The sequence below is a fragment of the Schistocerca gregaria genome, chromosome 5 (genome assembly GCF_023897955.1).
Source record: "Schistocerca gregaria isolate iqSchGreg1 chromosome 5, iqSchGreg1.2, whole genome shotgun sequence".
Classification (NCBI taxonomy): domain Eukaryota; kingdom Metazoa; phylum Arthropoda; class Insecta; order Orthoptera; family Acrididae; genus Schistocerca; species Schistocerca gregaria.
The window spans coordinates 471,406,406-471,427,061 of NC_064924.1; the positions used below are offsets into that span (position 1 = coordinate 471,406,406).

General features: G+C 40.1%; 1 protein-coding gene across 1 annotated transcript in view; it reads left to right on the forward strand.

Annotated features, from left to right (window-relative positions):
* LOC126272096 (fatty acid synthase-like) overlaps positions 1–20,656 on the forward strand; it is a 332,645-nt gene that overhangs the window by 278,216 nt on the left and 33,773 nt on the right. Inside the window, exons 29-32 of the mRNA XM_049974674.1 lie at positions 1,438–1,574; positions 1,653–1,906; positions 2,238–2,547; positions 12,700–12,986. Of these exons, the coding sequence (XP_049830631.1) occupies positions 1,438–1,574; positions 1,653–1,906; positions 2,238–2,547; positions 12,700–12,986 (988 nt within the window). The remainder of the gene's footprint in view (positions 1–1,437; positions 1,575–1,652; positions 1,907–2,237; positions 2,548–12,699; positions 12,987–20,656) is intronic.

Sequence of the window (20,656 nt, forward strand, 5' to 3'; positions counted from 1 at the left end):
GTATTTTTTCAAGTAACCCTTTAGTTTTTTGCTGTATATAAACCACATATGGCTGCTACGATCCTGCTGGTCATAATTGTCTGTTACACAGTACTATTTTACAGTGACTTGTGCTTCTGCAGTTTACAGATATGTTAACCTTAAAACATTTATTTTATGCAGTGCATGGTCTATGGTTAACATTGCTGATTGTGAGGTCCTGAGTTAGATTCCTGGCTGGGTTGAAAATCTTATTCACTTTGGGACTGGGTGTTTGTGTTGGTCTCATCAATTGATCTCATCATAATTGACATGCAAGTCACTAAAGTGGCAGCAAATAGAAAGACTTGCACCAGCGAGCCAGTAACCCTAGATGGGATCTCTTGACCAATAAAACCATATGGTCATTTTATTTAATTTTAGGCAGATACTGAGTTTTAAGCATAAATGATGCTGATTAGTGGTAGAACAGACACATGTCTATATTTTAAAATCATTCTTATTCAGTTTCAGCAATTTGTGCTGGTGTGCTTCATTTGTATGAAACACTAACTAGGGAAGCATGTATAAAGATGTTATCAACCCTGCCAATTAAAGAAGAAAAAAAATATTTGAAGGCCAATGGAGGGTATGAGGAGGTTTTGACCAGTGTTGGAGTGTTAGCTAAACTGTAGTACAAAACTTAAGAAGGCTATAGCCTTTGGGGAGAAGTAAACTAGGCAGTTCAATTTTAGCAAAACATACCGTTCATAATCAAGGGAAGCGAGATTAATTTTATCACCATTAAGTCCTAAAATGAATGAAAATCCATTAACAAGATGTTTATTGGTGAAACACCTATCACTTTGTTCCAAAGGATGCCCTTTAATGTAAGGTAAAAAAACACTTGGTTTATGTGTCACTACATGATTTGTTTGGGCTGTGGCTATGTTTGTTAGTTTCAAACCAGATCTTTCTATAAAGGTAACCAATTTTCTGTGTTAAATATTTTGCACCTCCCCTATTTGGTAAGCAGTGATCTGTCCAAAATTTGGCGTTTTGCCCTTCTTTATAATGATAATGATAATGCTGAAGTATAATGTGTAAACTTACTTATAAAAAACTTATGAGACACAATATCTGGTAAGTACTCATCTTCATGATGTGAAATGCTATAGTATTGCCAAGAACTGCACATAAACTTTAATACACTGTCTTAGCTTTGGGAATATTTTTTTCCTTCCTCAGGAAGAGAGAGGGATTGTTGCTAAATGTTAAAGAGGAAGGGCAGTTCATTTAGATCCCAGGTTGACTCAGATACAAGTGTTGGCAGTACTATACATTTCACCTCCTGAAAGTATTTGGTGACAATTCTGCCTCATATTTGTTTTTAGTTTTCATGAGTGAATCTTCTATTGTGACAATAAACTTAGGTATTATTTTATATTTGTTAACTTCTTGTATGGAAACTCTTTCCAGATACCTGTTTGCAAAGAACAGTTATCAAAAGGTGCTCCTGAAATCAGATTCTCCACAAAAAAAATCTCTAGCAGTAGTAAACAACAATTTGGAGGTTAGATTTAACTGTGAATCTGATAGTTCTTACTTAATAATAGGTGAGTGGCCACTAAATAAATTTGTCTATACACATAAGAAATGAAAGTTTGTTACAGCAAGTATTGTGTCAATTGTAGGTGGCAAAAATGAAGAATGGCTCAGCCTGACAGAATGGCTTGTAAAACACGGAGCAAAGAAAATCGTCATTGCTCATCAGACAGAGAAAGGGAACAACTATGTAACCCGAAGACTTAATTTATTTAAAAAGTATTACAATTCAGATATAGTATTAGAGTCATCCACCAAGGCTACTACGCCAAATGGTGCCATGTCTCTCCTGAAACTAGTGAGCAGCAAAGGGACCTTGTCAGCCATATTTTTGTTACCACTGGTAAGTGGATATTTAAATTAATATTACTGGCTTTTATTGACCATGCATTGCTGTTTTTAGAGACCTTACTTTCATGTAAGGTATTTGTTGTGAAGATACACTTCACATGAAATGAATTCGTTCTTCAGAAGTGGTCCAGTTACTAGTAATACACTATTATGTCACAATTTCTATCAATTTGTCAGCACTTTAGAGCACCAGAATTATTGGCCTTTTTTAATTAAAAAAAGAGCAAATTAATTATATTCTCTTGATTTTGCAACATGTTTTGCATAATTATTTGATGATGACAATATTTTTTCATAATCAATAATCATTCATACTTTTCCAGGATCAGACAGAAAGTTCAAGGTTAACTGAAGCAGGGAACATATCAGCACAAATTCTTAATAACATTGATGTTGCCTCCCACTGTTATCCAGAGTTGCTGTTTGTATGCCTATCCTGTGATGGAGGAGACAACACTTGCTCAGCAAGACAAAAAATGGGTCTCAAGGGACTATCAATAAATTGGTCCCAACAAAATGAAAGCATTTTTGATTTTAAACAATTTGTGCAGCAACTAGATAGCATACTACTGTCAAATAAAGATCCCATTCTAAGTGTTACCAACATTACATCTGACGTATCAAAAAATAGAGGCAAGTTTGTAGTAAATTTTTGTGTAAAATTAATTTAGACTTATGTTAAATAGATTAGACATACCTATATTTTAGCAGCCTCATTTCTTAGTGGTCTGGATGTATGGTCAGTACAAATGTAATATTTTCTTCTCAAACTGCATGATATGCTGAACTTAGAGCCACTTACTGTTACAATCAGGTGGAGAAAAAATCTTTGAGAAAGGCCTTCTTTTGTAATCTTATATATGGTTCTGCAGCCCTGATCAGCTGTACCAGACTCATCTGGGAAAGAATGGGAAGAAGGAATTAGCTGTGGTCATATAAAGTGACCCTTAGCACTTTGGGAACTCACCATATATGTATCTGTTAAGAAAGAATATGAAGGGTTACCTCAAATATCTCCAAAGAATAAACATAACAGAAAAAAATATGAGTTACTATGCTGACAGCAGCAAAGATGATCCTTTTACACTCCAAAGAGAATACTATTCACTTGTTGTGGTGCACCAGCCGGATGATGTCATCACATCAGCCACTCCCCTTGTTTTTTAAAAAGTCAGGTGCAACCAGTATGTGAGGGAACTTCCATGATACTTGACGGCTAGTCCTCATGCAAACAATGGGTGCAGATGTAGGTTGCTCTGTCCAGTGGCTGAAGTGTTGGGTTCCATGCCTGCTGTCACCTGCACTGTGGACCTGTCTCTTGGTTTGTGAGCTTCCTCCTCAGAAAATGAAGTCTTGAGCTGTGTAAGAAGGTTACCCTCTTCCGCACATGGCTGGTTTGAACCTCTCGATGAAAACCATTTATTGTCTCTCATCTTTATTGATTTTGAAGGTATGGCTTCTCTGTTCTATCACTTTGTAAGGACCAACATATGGCAAAATAAATGGGGAAAAACTGCATCACCTCGAAGCTGCACTGAGCTGTTGCGCAAATTGCATACAAAACTGTGGTTCCATTTGCTGTGTGGAGTCTTGAAAGTTAATTCCTCTGCAATCTGCAACTGCTTGCCAAAAACTGATTGTGCTGGAGAACACTGAATATCCTCCTTTATTGCCATGCACGATCCCAATAAGACACTGATACACTTTAGTGACATCCTGAGTGTGTGATGGAAATGTTCTCCTTGCCTTTACTGGTGGGATGGTAGCTTATCATGTGCAGATGGTCGCAGTCAGATAATACATGAGCTCATTGAATAGTTGGTTCATAAATTGCTTTCAACAATCTGTGGTAATATCATGTAGTAGGCCAGACTTTGAGAACCAAGTGTGCACCATTTCCTTTGGCACTGACTTTGCTAATACATCACCAATTATTGCGACTTGCAGCCACATTGTAAAATTATCAATGATTGTTAATAAATACTGTAGTCCTATAGAGATCTGCAGTGGGCCAACAATGTGCACATGGAGATGAGAAAACTTGCTTGCAGTTGTTGGAAATTGAACAATTGGTGCAAACATATGTTTTCCAATCTTGTTTCCCCTCACATGCTAAATATGTGTGTGCCCATTCCCAACAACCTCTTTACAATCAGGGCCTCACCACTTTGGCAATGAACATCTTAGCTTTAGCTTGCGTGCCTGGGTGCATTATATTGTACAGTTCTTTGAAATCATACCAGCAATAGGGTTCTGGAATATAGGGCCATTGCTGACCTCTTGCCATGTCGCACCAAATTCCTTCTGAAACCCTTGGAAAAAGTACTCATTTGAGTTGTAATTCCATGTGTTCTTTCTGGAGAAGACTGTAGGAAAGGATCTCAATGAATAGCTCATAGAGTAGCACAATTCCTTGACAGACAATCTGTGACCACATTCACCTTTCTTGCTATGTACTGCACATCTGTTGTAAACTGAGTTATATATTCAATGTGCCTGTACTAACACAATGATTTAAGCTCTAAGCTTTGTTGGAAAATAGCAACCAGCGTCTTGTGGTCCATGGAGATTATAAAATGTCACCCCTCTACAGCAGTGTGAAAATGTCGGACTGTCAGGCACAATGCAAGCAGTTCACAGTCAATGGTGCTCCGTTTTTGTTGTTATTGCATCAAATTCTTAGAGAAGAAGGCAAGCGATTGCTGATTCCAGTCTGCCTTTTGTTGCAATGCTGTGACTACAGCTGTCTGGCTTGCATGTGCCATAACAGTCTCAAGAATGTCCATGTTTGGTTGTCCTGTCATCAGTTTTTGTGAAAGAAGTTCCTTGATGTACTAAATGCTGTTTTGGCCTCAGAAAACCATGGAATCTGTTCATTGCCTGTAGTATTCTGAGCAATGTTGTGAGTGGTTCATGGGTTACTTCTAGTCCAGGCAGATGGCATCTATAATAATCTAGCATGCCAAGAAGTCTGTGAACGGCTTTGTACATACTGTGAAGCAGCATTTGCTGTACAGCTTTGACACATTCAAGTAGTAGTGCTAACCCTGCCACTGAAATCGGGTATCCCAGGAAACAAACTTCACAACAAGGCACACTTTGTTTTATTAATAAAGATGTCGTAATTTTGCAACCAGTGGAAAAGCTACTACAGGTGTTCTGTGTACTGATCTACTGAAGCAGAGAATATTAAAAAAGACATCCACATAACAAAACAGAAATGACAACTTCCATAGCACTTTCTGCATGAGCCTCTGCCAAGTCTATGCAGCAAACCTGAGACAGAATGCTGTAAAAGGTATTTGAAAAGTCTTAAGGATGTGGTCACTATTTTTTTTTTCTTTTTTTTAAATATCCGCTAGTGCCATGGAAATGTGAGAATATGGTTTCATGCAATCTGTGACAGTAAATATTTGACAACCTTTTGTCATACCCTGAAAAGAGGAATTCCTACCCACCATCCTTCCACCTCCCTTAATGAAATTCTACCACCCACTGAACCTACACAACATCCTTGCCCATCCCCACACAACCGCTGCTCCCTTGCCTCATGGCTAATATTCCTATAATAGACCTGACCCATGCATCCTTCCTCCACTACATACTACAGTCTGGTCACAAGCATCATGTATCCCATTGAAAGCAGAGCTATCTCCGAAATCAGTCATGTGACCTACAAACTAAGCTGAAACCACTGAGCTGTGTCTTACATGGGCGTGTCAACCAACAAGCTGTGCACCTGTATGAATGGCCACTAACAACCTGTGGCCAGGAAACAAGTGGACCACCCAGTTACTGAGCACATGGTCCAATATGATGTTCTTCATTTAAATGATCGCTTCACAGCCTATGCCATCTGGATCCTTTCTACTGGCACCAGCTTTTCTCAGCTCCACAGATGGGTTCTTTCCCTGTAATATATCTTAGGTTCCGATAACCCTCTTGATGTGCAGTTGCTCACAGTCAGGCCTCAGCAGCCGGAGACAGTAGTCATGTGTGTGAAAGTGTGAGTGTTGCATTTGTGTGAAAGTGTGTGTGTGTGTGTGTGTGTGTGTGTGTGTGTGTGTGTGTGTGTGTGTGTGTGTGTGTGTGTTGTCTAATTCAGAAGAAGGCTTTTTAGCTGAAAGCCTACTTGTTTAGCAGTTTTTTTTGTTGTGCCTATCTGTGACTCAACATTGCCAATATATGGTGAATAGCAAATATACCCTTTTAATAAATTGACAAAAAATATTATCACATCACTAATGGTATTGCTTAGGTTCATCACTGTCCACACACTGAGTGTTCTGCAGTCAACACATAACCTCCAGGATTTATCTTCCTTTTCAGTGTCACCTCTTTGGGAACTCACCATATATGTATTTGTTGCAGAAAAATATGGAGAGTTAATGCAAAAAACTATTTATTTCTGTCTCACAAGCACACACTCCAATGAACATATATAAGATAGCAAACATGAGCCATTATGCTGACATCACCAAAGATAATCCTTTTACACTACAAAGAGAAAATTACTCATTTGTTGTGATGCAATATCTGATTGATGCAACCACACTGTCATTTGTCTTAAGTGATATAGTGAAAAGATAAGAAACAAAGGGAGGAAAAAAACTCAAGGACAGGAGCACATTTAAATTCTGCTTCTTTCAAAAATGTGTCTATTTCCATTAAAACACTACCATTTTACTCAGTACTCATGTAGCATTTCCTTCCAGATTTGCATCTGAGATTCAAAATAAATAAGTAAATCAAATGGAAGAATAACAAAAAGGCAATTATAGGAAGTTCTTTCAAGTCAATGAAGAAACATTTCTGTATATCTGTTCTGCATGTATAGCTACACTCTGCAAAGGGAATGGCAGAGTTTATTTTCCATTGTACCATGTACTAAGGGGTCCTCCCATTCCATTTGTGAATGGAGGAATGGAAAGTTAAATGATCGATATTTCATGTTTTAGAGATGATGGTTGTTCTTTGCTGATTGGATTATGTTACATCTCATTTTTTATGATACATTTAAAAGCTACATCTTAAAGGTGTATTCTGGCTACAGAATGGTTCAGTTATGTCTCATTTTCCAGTAAAACTAATTAAAGCAGATGTCTTTTTACTATTAAAAATGGATATTATTTGTAGTTAATCCTTTTATTTAGTTTCTGTAATCATGATAATTATTTTCAATATTAGAGAAAAAAAGTTGCTACTCACAATATAGTGGAGATGCTGAGTCACGATAGGCACAACAAAGAGATTCACACTATTATAGCTTTTGTCCATTAAGGCCTTTGTCAGCAGTAAACACACATATACACACGCACACACATACTCACGCAAACAACCTATGGATTCCAAGCCAACAACCTCCTTCTTAGTTGCCATAACCAACTATATCCTCACCCACAATTACTTCTCCTTTGAAGGCATCACCTAAAAACAAATCTGGGGTACAGCCATGGGGACCTGCATGGAACCATCCTATGCCAAGCTATTCATGAGCCATCTAGAGGAATCCTTCCTAAAAACCCAGAATCCTAAACCCCTCATCTGGTTCAGATTCATCAATGACATCTTTGCTATCTGGATTGAAGTGAGGACACACTATCCTCATTCTTGCAGAACTTCAACAACTTCACAAACTAAGCCATTTGCTTCACCTGGTTCTACTCAACCCAACAAGCTGCCTTCCTAGCTGTTCACCTCCACTGCAGAGATGGCTACATCAGTGCCTTTGTCCATATCAAACCTACCAACCACCAGCAATACCTCCACTTCGACAGCTGCCACCCATTCCATACCAAGAAGTCCCTTCTGTACAGCCTATCCACCCATGTTCATCACATCTGCAGTGATGGGCAGTCCTTCTCAAAATATACCGAGGGTCTCACTGAAGCCTTCACTAACTGTAACTACCCTCACAACCTTGTACAAAAACAAATCTCCCATGCCTTATCCTTCCAGTCCCCCACAACCTCCCAATGCCCCACAGTCCAGCCACAGAGGAGCATTCCCCTTATAACTCAGTACCATAAGGGCCTGGAGCAACTGAATTACATTCTCCACCAGGGTTTTGATTACCTCTCGTCCTGCCCTGAAATGAGAGATGTCCTGCCCACTATCTTTCTGACCCTCCTACCGTGGTATTATGCCATCCACCAAACCTACAGAACATACTCATCCATCCTTACACAACCCCTGCTCCCAATCCCTTACCCCATGGCTCATACCCCTGTAATAGACCTAGATGCAAGGCCTGTCCCATACATCCATCTACCACCACCCACTCCAGTCCGGTCACTAACATCACCTATCCCATCAAAGGCAGGGCTAACTGTGAAACCAGCTATGTGATTTACAAGCTAAGCTGCAATGGCTATGCTGCATTCTATATAGGCATGACAACCAACAAGCTGTCTGTCCATACGAATGGCCACTGAAAAACTGTGGCCAAGAAACAAGTGGACCACCCTGTTGCTGAACACGTTGCCAAACATGATATCCCTCATTTCAATGACTATTTCACAGCCTGTGCTATATGGATCCTTCCCACCAACACCAGCTTTTCTGAATTGCACAGGTGGGAACTTTCCCTGCAATACAGCCTATGTTCCCATAACCCTCCTGGCCTCACACTTTATTAGTCACTGTCCTCATCCATCCAGCCCCCCTCCCTGCTTCCATTCCAGCACTACACAGCTGTCATTTCACCGCCATACCCAGTCATTTAATTTATTTTTATTTCTCTCCTTTCCGCTACTTAGCCCCCCCCCCTCCCCCATCTTCTCCCCTATGTCTAAACTGCAGCGCTTTATTGTCAGCCACCCCCACCATACTATCTCCCCCCCTCTCTCCCCACCCCAGTCTCCTCCTGACCCCCACCCAGTCACCACCCCATCATGCACTGGTGCTAATGCTTGCAGTGTGGTTTCAGTTGTCTGAGGCCGCAGACGTGTGTGCATGTTGCATTTGCATGAGTGTGTGTGTGTCTATTGGTGACAAAGGCCTTAATGGCCAAAAGCTATAATTGTGTGAATCTTTTGTTGTGTCTATCGCGACTCAGCATCTCCGCTATATGGTGAGTAACAACTTTCCTTCTCTAATATTGTTACATTCCATCCTGGATTTTCTATTGTTTGATAATTATTTTTATCAGTTTGGTTTGAAGGGAGATTGATAATTTGCATCCTTTATCCCTATCTCACAGCTGGTGAGGAGATATACTTCATAATCAGATAAATGCCATCCAAATGGGCAGACCTGTTAATATACAGTGGTAGGATTATCATTTTCAAGATTTGCTGTTGTACTTTTTGCTGTATCTATGGACTCAACATGATTACCATCAAACCTCTATTGCTTAGGATGAGCTGAAAAATATATTGTTCCCATAGCAGTATAGTAATTATCTGAAATAATATCAGGACTCTACACCAAATTGGGCTGTACCAGTATGCTGTGTGTGTAAGAACTGTTTGATCACAGCCAGTATTTCAGCTTTGTTTCTATTCTGTCTCCAGTTTTCCACTTTTAATCAGAAATAAGTAGAACATTTACATATTTAATAGTTCCAATAAATATTTCTAGAAGAAGGAAGTTCACTGGCTGAAATTTACTTTCTCAAACAGCAATTGGTCTAGAATTTATTGTCTACGAAACAAATTATCCACAGATACTATTCCTCCACATTATTGCTGCCATGTAGTCCTTCAGGGTGTTGTACACTTGAGCACATGAGCAATAAATAGTACATGAAATGTTATTTTTCTGTATCCATTGACAAAGGACAAGGAAGAGAAGCAGAAGGAGGCAACAGTTATGTAAGTAATTATTATTTTACAAAATAATTCAAAGTCATCTTGCCTCATACGTACATCTTAGATATTTACAGAATGAATCTTTCATTGTACAGCAGAATGTTCACTGTTTTGAACTTCCTGGGAGATTAAAACTTTGCTGGACAGTGACATGAATATGGAACCTTTCATAGTGTATATTTTTTCATTCCATCTGTTGTTTTCAGTTTCAGTACCAACAAATCCAAAAGAGATTACATGGAAAGGTTGTCTCTGTCCTTTGTATGTGTCCAGAATTTATTAGGTTTACCCAATATATATTTTTCCGGGTTCTGACTAGAATTTATTGTAGGCTCCAACCATAACTCTTCATATGGATGCATAACTTAACACTGAATTTTCTCTGTCAGTTTCTCTATAGTCCCTTCCTTAACAAGAACATAGCACTCTCTCATTCTCTTCTCCCCCTCCCCAACCCCCTCTAAAACAAATTGTTGTCCAGTTGACCATTAAATCATTGCAGGTGTTTGCCATCTTTTTTTACTTTACTTTTGTATATTTATTGAAGATATATTTTTAAAGGAACAAACTCTCATTTGATTGTTGTATTGTTTATTTAAGTACAACTCACCTTTTGGCTTCTTATGCCACTTTCAAGTATTTGATTTTATGTCTTTAACGTATATTGCAGGGCATTTAACATATTGTCAAGCTCAAAGTAGGCCACAAATTAACAAAAATATTGTCTTCTTAATTTGTGCCCAACTTTGAGCACAACAACATGTAAAGTGTCCTGCAATATATGTTTAAGACATGAAATCAAATACTTAAATATGGCATAAAGGTCTGAAACTGGGATTGTACTTAAATAAACATTGCAACACTCAAATGGTGGTGCGTTCCTTTAAAAAATATTGTATGACTGTTGCTCAGCAACATCAAAAACTATATGTGAAAGATAATTACCTGTAATCAAACAATGGAAAATCCAGGATGGAATGTAACAATATTGTGAAAAAGAAAGCTGCTACTCATCATATAGCAGAGATACCGTGTTGCAGATAGGCCCACAAAAAGACTGTCACAAATAATACCTATCAGCCAGTAAGGCATTCGTCAGAATTAGACAGCAAACATGCACACATTTACACACATGCAGACGCAACTCACACACACATGACTGCAGTCTCAGGCAACTGAGGCCACTCTACGAAGAGATGTAGTCGAAACCCTGAGAATAGCACATTGTGAGGCTAATTATCCTCCCAGCCTTGTACAAAACAAATCTCCTGTGCCTTATCTTTCCAGTCTCCCACCACATCACAAGTCCCACCCTCTGGCCACAGAGGAGCATTCCCCTCAGCAGAGGAGCATTCCACTCAGTACCATCCAGGACTGGAGCAACTGAATTACATTGTCCACCAGGGTTTTACTACCACTTGTCGTGTCCTGAAATGAGAAATGTCGTGCCCATTATCCTTCCTACCCCTCCCACAATGGTATTCTGCCATCCACTGAACCTCATCCATTCCTACACAACCCCTGCACCCAACCCTTTACCTCATCACTCATACCCATGTAATAGACCTAGATGCAAGTCCTGTAGTACCATCTTCCCACCACCTCGTACTCCGGTCTGGTTACAAACATCACCTATCCCATCTAAGGCAGGGCTATGTGTGAAACCAGTCATTTGATCTACAAGCTAAACCACAACCACTGTACTGCATTCTATGTGGACAAGACACCATCAAGCTATCTATCTGCACGAATGGCCACTGACAAACTGCGGTCAAGAAACAGGACCACCCTGTTGCTGAGTACATTGCCAACCATGACATCCTTCATTTCAATGAGTGCTTCACAGTGTACACCATAGTGGATCCTTCCCATCAATTCCAGCTTTTCTGAATTGCGTGGTGGGAACTTTCCCTGAATATATCCTGCGTTCCCGTAACCCTCTTGGCCTCAAACTTTGTTAGTCATTTTCCTCTCCCTTCCAGCCTCTTCCCATTCCAGCCCTACGAAACCCTCATTCGTCCATGACACCCAGTCTTTTTACTTCTCTTCTTTTTCATTATCCCACCTCCCCATCTCTCCACTCCCTCTGTATAACCTTCCAACTGCACATAGCTGCTCTACCCTCTTTCCACCTTGTCCCTCTGTGCTCCCCAACAGCATGTCACTGTCTGACACGCCTACCCTACTATCTCTCCCCTTCCCCACATCAGCCTCCCCCTTACTGTGTGTGTGTTTGCTGTCTAATTCTGATGAAGACCTTACTGGCCGAAAGCTGTTATTTTTGACAGTATTTTTGTTGTGCCTATCTGCGACTCAGCATCTACACTATATGGTGAGTAGCAATGTGCATTTTCACAATATAATTACCTGCACTACATTATCTATAGTGGGACTGTGCAGGTTAATAATAGAATTACAAGGTTATAGAATGGCAAGCTAGTACTTTCCCTCAGGAAGGGAAATTCCAGTAGTGCCGACAGATACAATTGTTAGTGAAAAATGGATTCTTAATTTTCAGTAGTACTATCTTTGAACCTCTACTTTCTTTGATGCGTCTCCCTTCATCTTTGTCTCTTTTTGCACTCACAAAAGGTGGGTTCCTCCCAACCTGTGGTCTGAGTGACCTACCCCTTTCCCAATATTCCGAGAACCATCTGCCTACTCTGAGGAGAGAACTAACAGTTCCAAAAGGTAATAACGGTTTTTCCACTTTAAAATGTGTCCATCAGCAGTAATGGAATTTTGTCTCCTGAAGGTGTATACTGGTCATAAATTTTGTTGACTTGTAGTATCACAGTTTTTTTAATATAGTGCAGTTACATTTAGTGGATAGACAAAAATAAATAATGTATGTGTATCTGACAAGCTCATTTTTAATAAACATATTAGTTTTACTGGTGCACATTATTCTATCAGTTTATCATGGCAGAAATAAATGCAATAACTCATTGTGCATTTTAATTTCTTGTTCCAGACAAAGTAATAGCTGAAAGGCTGGAGTACATGTTACCAGCTTCCAAGAGAGAAGTTGCTGAAATTGGGTGGAATTTGAGGAATCAACACTACATTTATGAAATGTCAACACTCTGTCCAGAGTGGAAGGAAGTTAAAGATGCAACACCTGTATTCTTGGTGTCAGGAATCTATTCACATTACGAACATCATAGAGAACTTGCCAATAAAATTATGTTCCCACTATTTAATATTCATGCAACACCACTTAAATCTACAATTGAAGAGTCTGCTGAAGAAATTATTCAGGTTTGTATTAAACATTTTCTTCATTTCTTGTTGTTTTTTCCTGATGTTTTCTCTATTCTTATTACTTTGTAAGTACATATTTAATTTTTCCACATTTTTTTGTAAGAATATAATATGTGGTTTGAAGTGATTGGCAAATGTTTGAGAAGGTGTCTGTAAGGACGTTGTGCAGTAATAAGGGTTCATTAATAACAAGCAAGCAGTCTTCAGTACATTTGTATTTATATATCATGAATTTGGCTTATAAGGCTGTGTCTCAATAATATTTGGAACAAAATGCTAGTCCTCAGGAATCTGATTTTTTTGGAAGTTTTACAAAGTTCTGGCAAAATAGATGTCACATACCTGTTTGAACACCATGCATCTGGAGAGGTATAGAAGTTAAATATAAGTGATTGTACATTAGCATCTTCATCTTGTAAAGACAATATGGAAAATAGACAAAAGTCCTATAGAAACCTATCACAAGGTCAGAAAAACTGAAACTAGTAAATTCTGTAAACATCACAGCAAGGGATACTGTTCTTGTGAGCTGGGACTACAAACAATGTCTCCTGTATAATTTCAACTGTGTACAGATTGCTAATGGGAAATATATAATGTAGATTTTCTAAAGGATTTTAAGAGGAAAACTGACAGAAACTTTATATGGATCATATAATTTGATTTCAGTATTAATGTGTCACTAACTGAAATCACATTTTGTAAGAAAGAAAGGTTTTAGTGAAATGAACAGTATGGGTGACAATTGAATCACACCATACTCAACAGAACAGAATGAAAAATGTTGCAGTACATAATTCAACAGCTATGGGCAGATGACATTTTTTTGTAAGGAGGAAATCGTTAAGTTCCACAAGGTTCAGTACTAGTTATATTCTTTTTTGTATTTGTAAGTTATCTAACATCAAGAAATTTTTTTTAAGATTATGCAATTATTACAATCAATCCAAATAGATATACAGGATGAACATTAATAAAACTGACAAATTGCAGGAACAGGAAAAAAGGTCCTAGGAACTTGCATCTGGATCATTGCTCAGTAGATGGCACTGAAAGCATTACGGAGATGATAGATAAACTCCAGTGGAAGATTCTGCAGGAGAGACGCTCAGTAGCTTGGTACGGGCTTTTGTTAAAGTTTTGAGAACATACCTTCACCAAAGAGTCAAGCAGTATATAGCTCCCTCCTACATATATCTCGCGAAGAGACCATGAGGATAAAATCAGAGAGATTAGAGCCCACACAGAATCATACCAACAATCCTTCTTTCCACGAAAAATATGAGACTGGAATAGAAGGGAGAACCGATAGAGGTACTCAGGGTACCCTCCGCCACACACCGTCAGGCGGCTTGCGGTGTATGGATGTATATGTAGATGTATTCAAATGAAAGGTCCTCTCACCTTGTACCATGTGTTCCTTGTGTGTTGGAGGCTACGTGTTTCATTCAGTGAAATGTAAGCAGCAGAATGATCCAGTATTTGTGTTGGGAATAAGCTGAGATGGTGTTTATGTATGGTCAAGCCGGTGGAAATGGTTGAGGGAGCATGCCTGTTCCAAAATAAGTATCCTCCCATACACAAATCTCATCACACAAAATTTCAAGCCCTTTTTGGGTATTTGTGAGATAATAATTCTTTTCAGGCAGATGATGGACAGGGGGGCAGCAGACTGTGCGGACTCTAGATTTGGAGGACCCCATTCAGCCTCTCAACCATTTCCATGTGCTTTGGCATATACAAACACCATCTCAGCTTGTACCCAACATGAATACTGGACCGTTCTATTGATTACAGTACACAGCATCAATCACACAACCTGCAACACACAGGGAATACACAGCACATGGTCAGAGGAACTTTCATTCATCAGTGCCACCTACCACGGCAGTGATGCATTTCTGGACATATGTCCATAGCACCTTTTTTCCTCCATTTCCAGTCAGGAATCCATCCCTACAGTTTTAGTTTTTATCAGTGTCCAGCTTGTATAACAACAGAGGAAATTTTAGGAATGTGTTTAATATCAGTATTTTCAGTACTGATTAGCTGCAAATGGTCAATTTAAAAGGACACATAATATTCAATAGTTAAGCACTTCCTGAAGTTGGAGAGAAACATGTTGGTCAGATAATTTACTTTAGTTATTTTCATTCATTAACATCAAATATAAATACATTCATTTTGCAACTCATAAGTATGTAAGTAAGTTTTTGTTTCGAAAAATTGTACCATAAGAATAATAGTTGATAGACATCCATAATAAAAGTAAGAGTAATTTTAACAACAACGCCATAAAACATGTTTTCTCTCATGAAATTTGTTATAAATAATCCATTAGGGTTCAGAAGGAATAATGACATCCATGATAGAAAATAATTAAGGCCATTACTCTTAATTAAAATTAACTTTCACTCACAAAGAGGCAAATAATACTTGGTAATAGTGATATTAAATGTATGACAGGTAACAGGCTAAATTTAGAAAAAAGTCCTTCTGAGAAACTCCTTTGTTTAGAAATTTGTTATTTATTTGGTGCAAATTATCTTATAGTTACTTAAGTTACGAAAATGATTATTATTTTCTGCTATGTTATCTCAGCTGTAAATGATCATCATGCAGCTACATTAAAATTCAGTTTAACATAATGTGTGTGTGTAATGACATTTTCCATCCAATTATGATATATTGTGCAAGTGACCAATGGAACATGTAACTAATTTTCTTGGGGCAGCTTAAGAATTTTACAAATGACATTCATTTTTGTATAGGCCAAATGAATGTCATATGATATTTGTGGATTCCATCATGGAAACATCATCAGTGCTCGATAAGCAGTACACAAGTCTGAAGATTGTTACTTCTTAGTTGAATGGAAGTGAATTATGAATGGCTATGAAATTTGAAATAGACACATATCTTCTGTACTCACAGGTGCACAATATGATAATTTTGATGGTACTTATCCTTATGATAAGGACACAAATAAAATTTTTATCAAGATAGGTAATTATCCACATAATTGTCTTTAGTTTGTGATGTCCCATTTCTTGTCCAAGAAAGTGATTTTTTGCTTTTCCCCATTTGTAAATTGACTTTTATCTATAATCTGTCAGTTACCAGTAACCCACTATTAACACCCTAAAAACTAAATCATGGCTGTAATTCATTTATAATGGCTTGATCTACATAGTATGATGTATCAGTTAAGCATCTCTTCCCATTATTCAGTGAGGATGCATCTCACAATTTATTTTGCTGCTTTATATACAATTGTGTTCTTACCAAAAGTAATTACTTTCAAGCTCTTGAAGGCTACAAATGAAATGGACAATAAGGTGAGAGAAAATGGATGCTTTACGATTTCCTCCTTGCGGGCAAACTTCTATGAGGAGGGTATTCGACAACTGGTACAACATTATGACAAGTGCCTCAATATTGATGGAAATTATGTGGAAAAGTAGATTAAGGTACAGGCTTTCATGTAAAAATAAAATTATTGACATATCTTAGCATGTCTTTTTTAAATTTCAAAATGGTACTTACTTAAAAAACACACCTCCTAGTAAATGGGTTCCCCTCCATACCACTCTGGAACCATTGCTGTCTGGGTTCATCTGGCCACTACAATCAGTCTGTAATCTCTACCTCCCACCTGGTAGGCCGCCCACATCCCATGCCCTCACCACTCTTCTTCAACAACTCCCGTCTCCCTTCCTGCAATTAGTGGGCTTTAATGCCCACAACCCTCTTTGGGGTAGTCATACGACTGCTGCCCTTAGCAAGACAGTTGAAGATGTTCTGGCAGGACTCGACCTCTGTTTACTAAACACAGGCGCTCCCATACACTTTAGTGTGGTGCACAGCACTTTCTCTACCATTGACCTCTCCATCTGCAGTCCCAGTCTTCTTCCCTCCATTCAGTGGGGAGTCCATGATAACTTAAGTGACAGTGACCATTACCCAATTGTCTTGACCTTCCTTCAGTGTCTCTCGCTCCACAACCCTCCTAGGTGAGCCATATCTAAGGCTGACTGGGGTGCCTTCTCCTCTGCTCCCATCCCCCCTGTATTGCCACATGACAGTGTTGATGAATCTACTCAGACTTTGACTGCTGCCATCCTTTCAGCAGCTGCTTCCGCAATCCCTTCTTCCTCAGGTTCCCCACGCCGGAAGATGGTCCCTTGGTGGACTCCGGAAATTGCTGCATCCATAAAAGACCGCCGCCATGCTCTTCAACACTTCAAGCGACACCCTTCTACTGCCCTTCTTCTGGTCTTTAATCAACTCAACACCCAGGCCCCCTACCTAATCAAATTTCAGAAACAGATTTGCTGGGAATGATATGTAGCTGCCATAGGACCACACACCTCCTCTTCGCAAGTCTGGGCGAAACTCAGGTGAATTTTTGGCCACCGTCCTCCCACCGGCGTTGCAAGAATTTCTGTGCGTGGTGTTGTCCTTACCAATCTGGACTTTGTAGCAGAAAATTTTGCTCAACACTTTGCTCAAGCTTTGGCATCAGTTCAGTACCCACCCACATTCCTTCTCCTGAAAGAGCACTTAGAACGACTGCCTTTGTCTTTTGCTTCTTGCTGCTCGGAACCATACAATGCTCCATTCAGCGAGTGGGAATTTGCCAGTCCCCTTGCCCTTTGTCCTGACATGGCTCCTGGACCGGATCAGATACATAACAAAACACTCCAACACTTATCGGTGGTTGGCCACCACCATATAGTGACCCTCTTCAACTGTCTATGGAGTGAGGGGGTCTTTCCTACCCAGTGGCAGGAAAGAATTGTTGTTCTGGTGTTGAAGCCAGGGAAGCTGCCTATTCAGTTGGATAGATACCATCCAATTAGCCTTATTAACACCCTCTGCAAGCTCCTTGAATGCATGGTGAGTCGGTGGCTGTTCTGGATTTTTGAATCCCATGACCTTTTGTCTTCGACTCAAAGTGGTTTTCGCCATGGCCGCCCTACGGTAGATAACTTGGTGCACCTGGAGTCTGCTATCCGGTCAGCTTTTGCCCATTGGCAACACCTTGCAGTCTTCTTTGATTTGCATAAAGGCCTGGCACCACCACATCCTCACCACCCTTCACGAATGGGGCCTTTGTGGCACTCTGCCCATTTTTATCCATAACTTCCTTTCTTGTCGCTCTTTTTGGGTCCAAGTTGGCTGCTCCTACAGCACTCCCCATTATCAATAAAATGTGGTTCCACAGGGTTCTGTGGTGAGCATCCCTCTCTTTCTTATAGCCAATAATGGTCTGGTGACAGCTGTTGGGCCGACAGCATCCCCCTCTTTGTAGGCTGAAGATTTTTGTATCTACCTTGCTTCCTCTGTAATGGGCACTGCATAACACCGTCTACAGGGAGCAATCTTCTGGGTGCACTTATGGGCTCTCTCCCATGCTTTTCAGGCCAAGACATGTGTCATGCATTTCAGCCATCACCGTACAGTCCATCCCCATCCTTGAACTGTATCTCGATGGCCAGCCCCTTGAGGTAGTGGACACCCAATGCTCCTTGGGTCCAGTCTTCGATGCCCGGTTGACATGGCTCCCTCATCTTCACCAGCTGAAGAGGACATGCTGGTCCCATCTCAATGTTCTTAGGTGTCTGTGCAATACCACCTGGGGTGCAGACTGCTCCGTTCTCCTGTGATTGTATTAAGCATTGGTCCAGTCTCGTTTAGACTATGGAAGACCTGTCTATGGTTCTGCATCGCCTTCAACGCTGCATATCCTAGACCCCATCCACCACTGTGGGGTTCGACTTGCGAATGGTGCCTTCTGGACTAGCCCTGTATTTAGCCTTTTCGCAGAGGCAGGGATTCCACCACTGCGAGTTTTGCACCAACAACAGCTGATATCTTATGCACTCTGCATTCGCTGCACCCAAAAGCACCCTAATTATGGTCTCCTTTATCCAGACACGGAGATAACCCTGCTGCAGCGATGGCCACATTGTGTGCTTACCGCTCTTTGCTTCAGATGGGATGGCCATGGGTGGCTAGGCTGTATTGAAGGGACTGCTTGGTATGGAATGGGTGGAAGATGTCAAACTGGAGGTATTGCTGGTGGTTAGTAGGTTTGATGTGGACAGAGGTACTGATGTAGCCATTTTTGAGGTGTAGGTCAACATTGAGGAAGGTGGCTTCTTGGGTTGAGTATGAGCAAGTGAAACGAATGGGGGAGAAGCTGTTGAGTTCTGGAAGAATGTGGATAGGGTGTCCTCACCCTTGATCCAGATCACAAAGATGTCATCAGTGAATCTGAACCAAGTGAGGGGTTTAGGATTCTGGGCCTTTAGGAAGGATTCTTCTAGATGGTCCATGAATTCATTGGCATAGGATGGTATCATGCGGGTGCCCATAGTCATACCCTGGACATGTTTGCAGGTAATGCCTTCAAAGGAGAAGTAACTGTGGGTGAGATTTGGGTCATTATGACTAGGAGGGTGGTTGTTGATTTGGAATCTGTTTAACATTGGGAAAAGGAAGTGTTCAATAGTGGTGAGGCCATGGGCTTTGGGGATGTTTGTGTGAAGGGAGGTGGCATCAGTGATGATGAGCAAGGCACTATGTGGTTAAGTAACAGGAACTGTGAAGGGTCACTGGAGGAAATGGTTGGCATCTTTCAGATAGTAGGATAGGTTCTGGTTAGTAGGCTGAAGGTGCTGATCTATGAGAGCAGAAATTCTCTAAGTGGGGGAACAGTAACTGGCCACATTGGGGTATCCTGGGTAGTTGGGTTTATAGACTTTAGGAAGCATGTAGAAGGTAGGAGTGCAAGGAGGGTAGGTTTGAGGAGAGAGATGGACTCTGGGAGAGGTTCTGAGATGGGCCAAAGGATCTGAGGAGAGACTGGAGATCCTGCCTGGTTTTCTGGAGTGGGGTCACTGTGGCAAGGTTTGTAGGTGGACATATCTAACAGCCAGTGGACTACTTCTGCCAGGTAATTCTTGCAGTTCAAAACAACATTGCTGGAGCCTTTATCCACAGGTTGGATTATAAGGTTGGGTTCAGTTTTTAGGTGGTAGACTGTGTGTTCTTTCTGGGGATGTAAGTTTAGTTTGCATGTTGAGGGATTTGGGGAAAGATAGTGAGGCAAGCTTCAAGGTTAAGAAATTCGGGAAAGCTAACAAGGTGTGATTTGGGGACAGTCAGAGTGGGGAGTGTATCATGGTTGGAATAGATAACCATACAACACATAAATAACATATATGTAGGTCTTCAGGAGAAGTGTGTGATTTCAGTTGCATGCTACATTCTTCATATTTGATCTTTGTGTAGTTGAAAACATTAACTGGAAGCCACAGTACTGTGAAACTCTGGAAGCTGCACAAAGACAGATGCTATTAGCAAGCATGCATGAAGAAATCACAAAGAAAATTAATTCAGTTTTATATCCATTGTCAACACTTATCAATACTGCAAAGACAACTGCTAATAATTATGGATATTAAATGAGTTAGAAATCTGAGTGAATGGTAACTGTGAATAGCTGTATCAGAGAAACATCAATGGAAATTGAAATTAATTTTACGAATTATGACCATGTTGTGCCATGTTATCTGATTATCACTGTGCTGTCAATCAAAGATGGTGTACATCGTGTTGCACATGTGCTATCTGCTACAGCTATGGCTGGGATATGCATT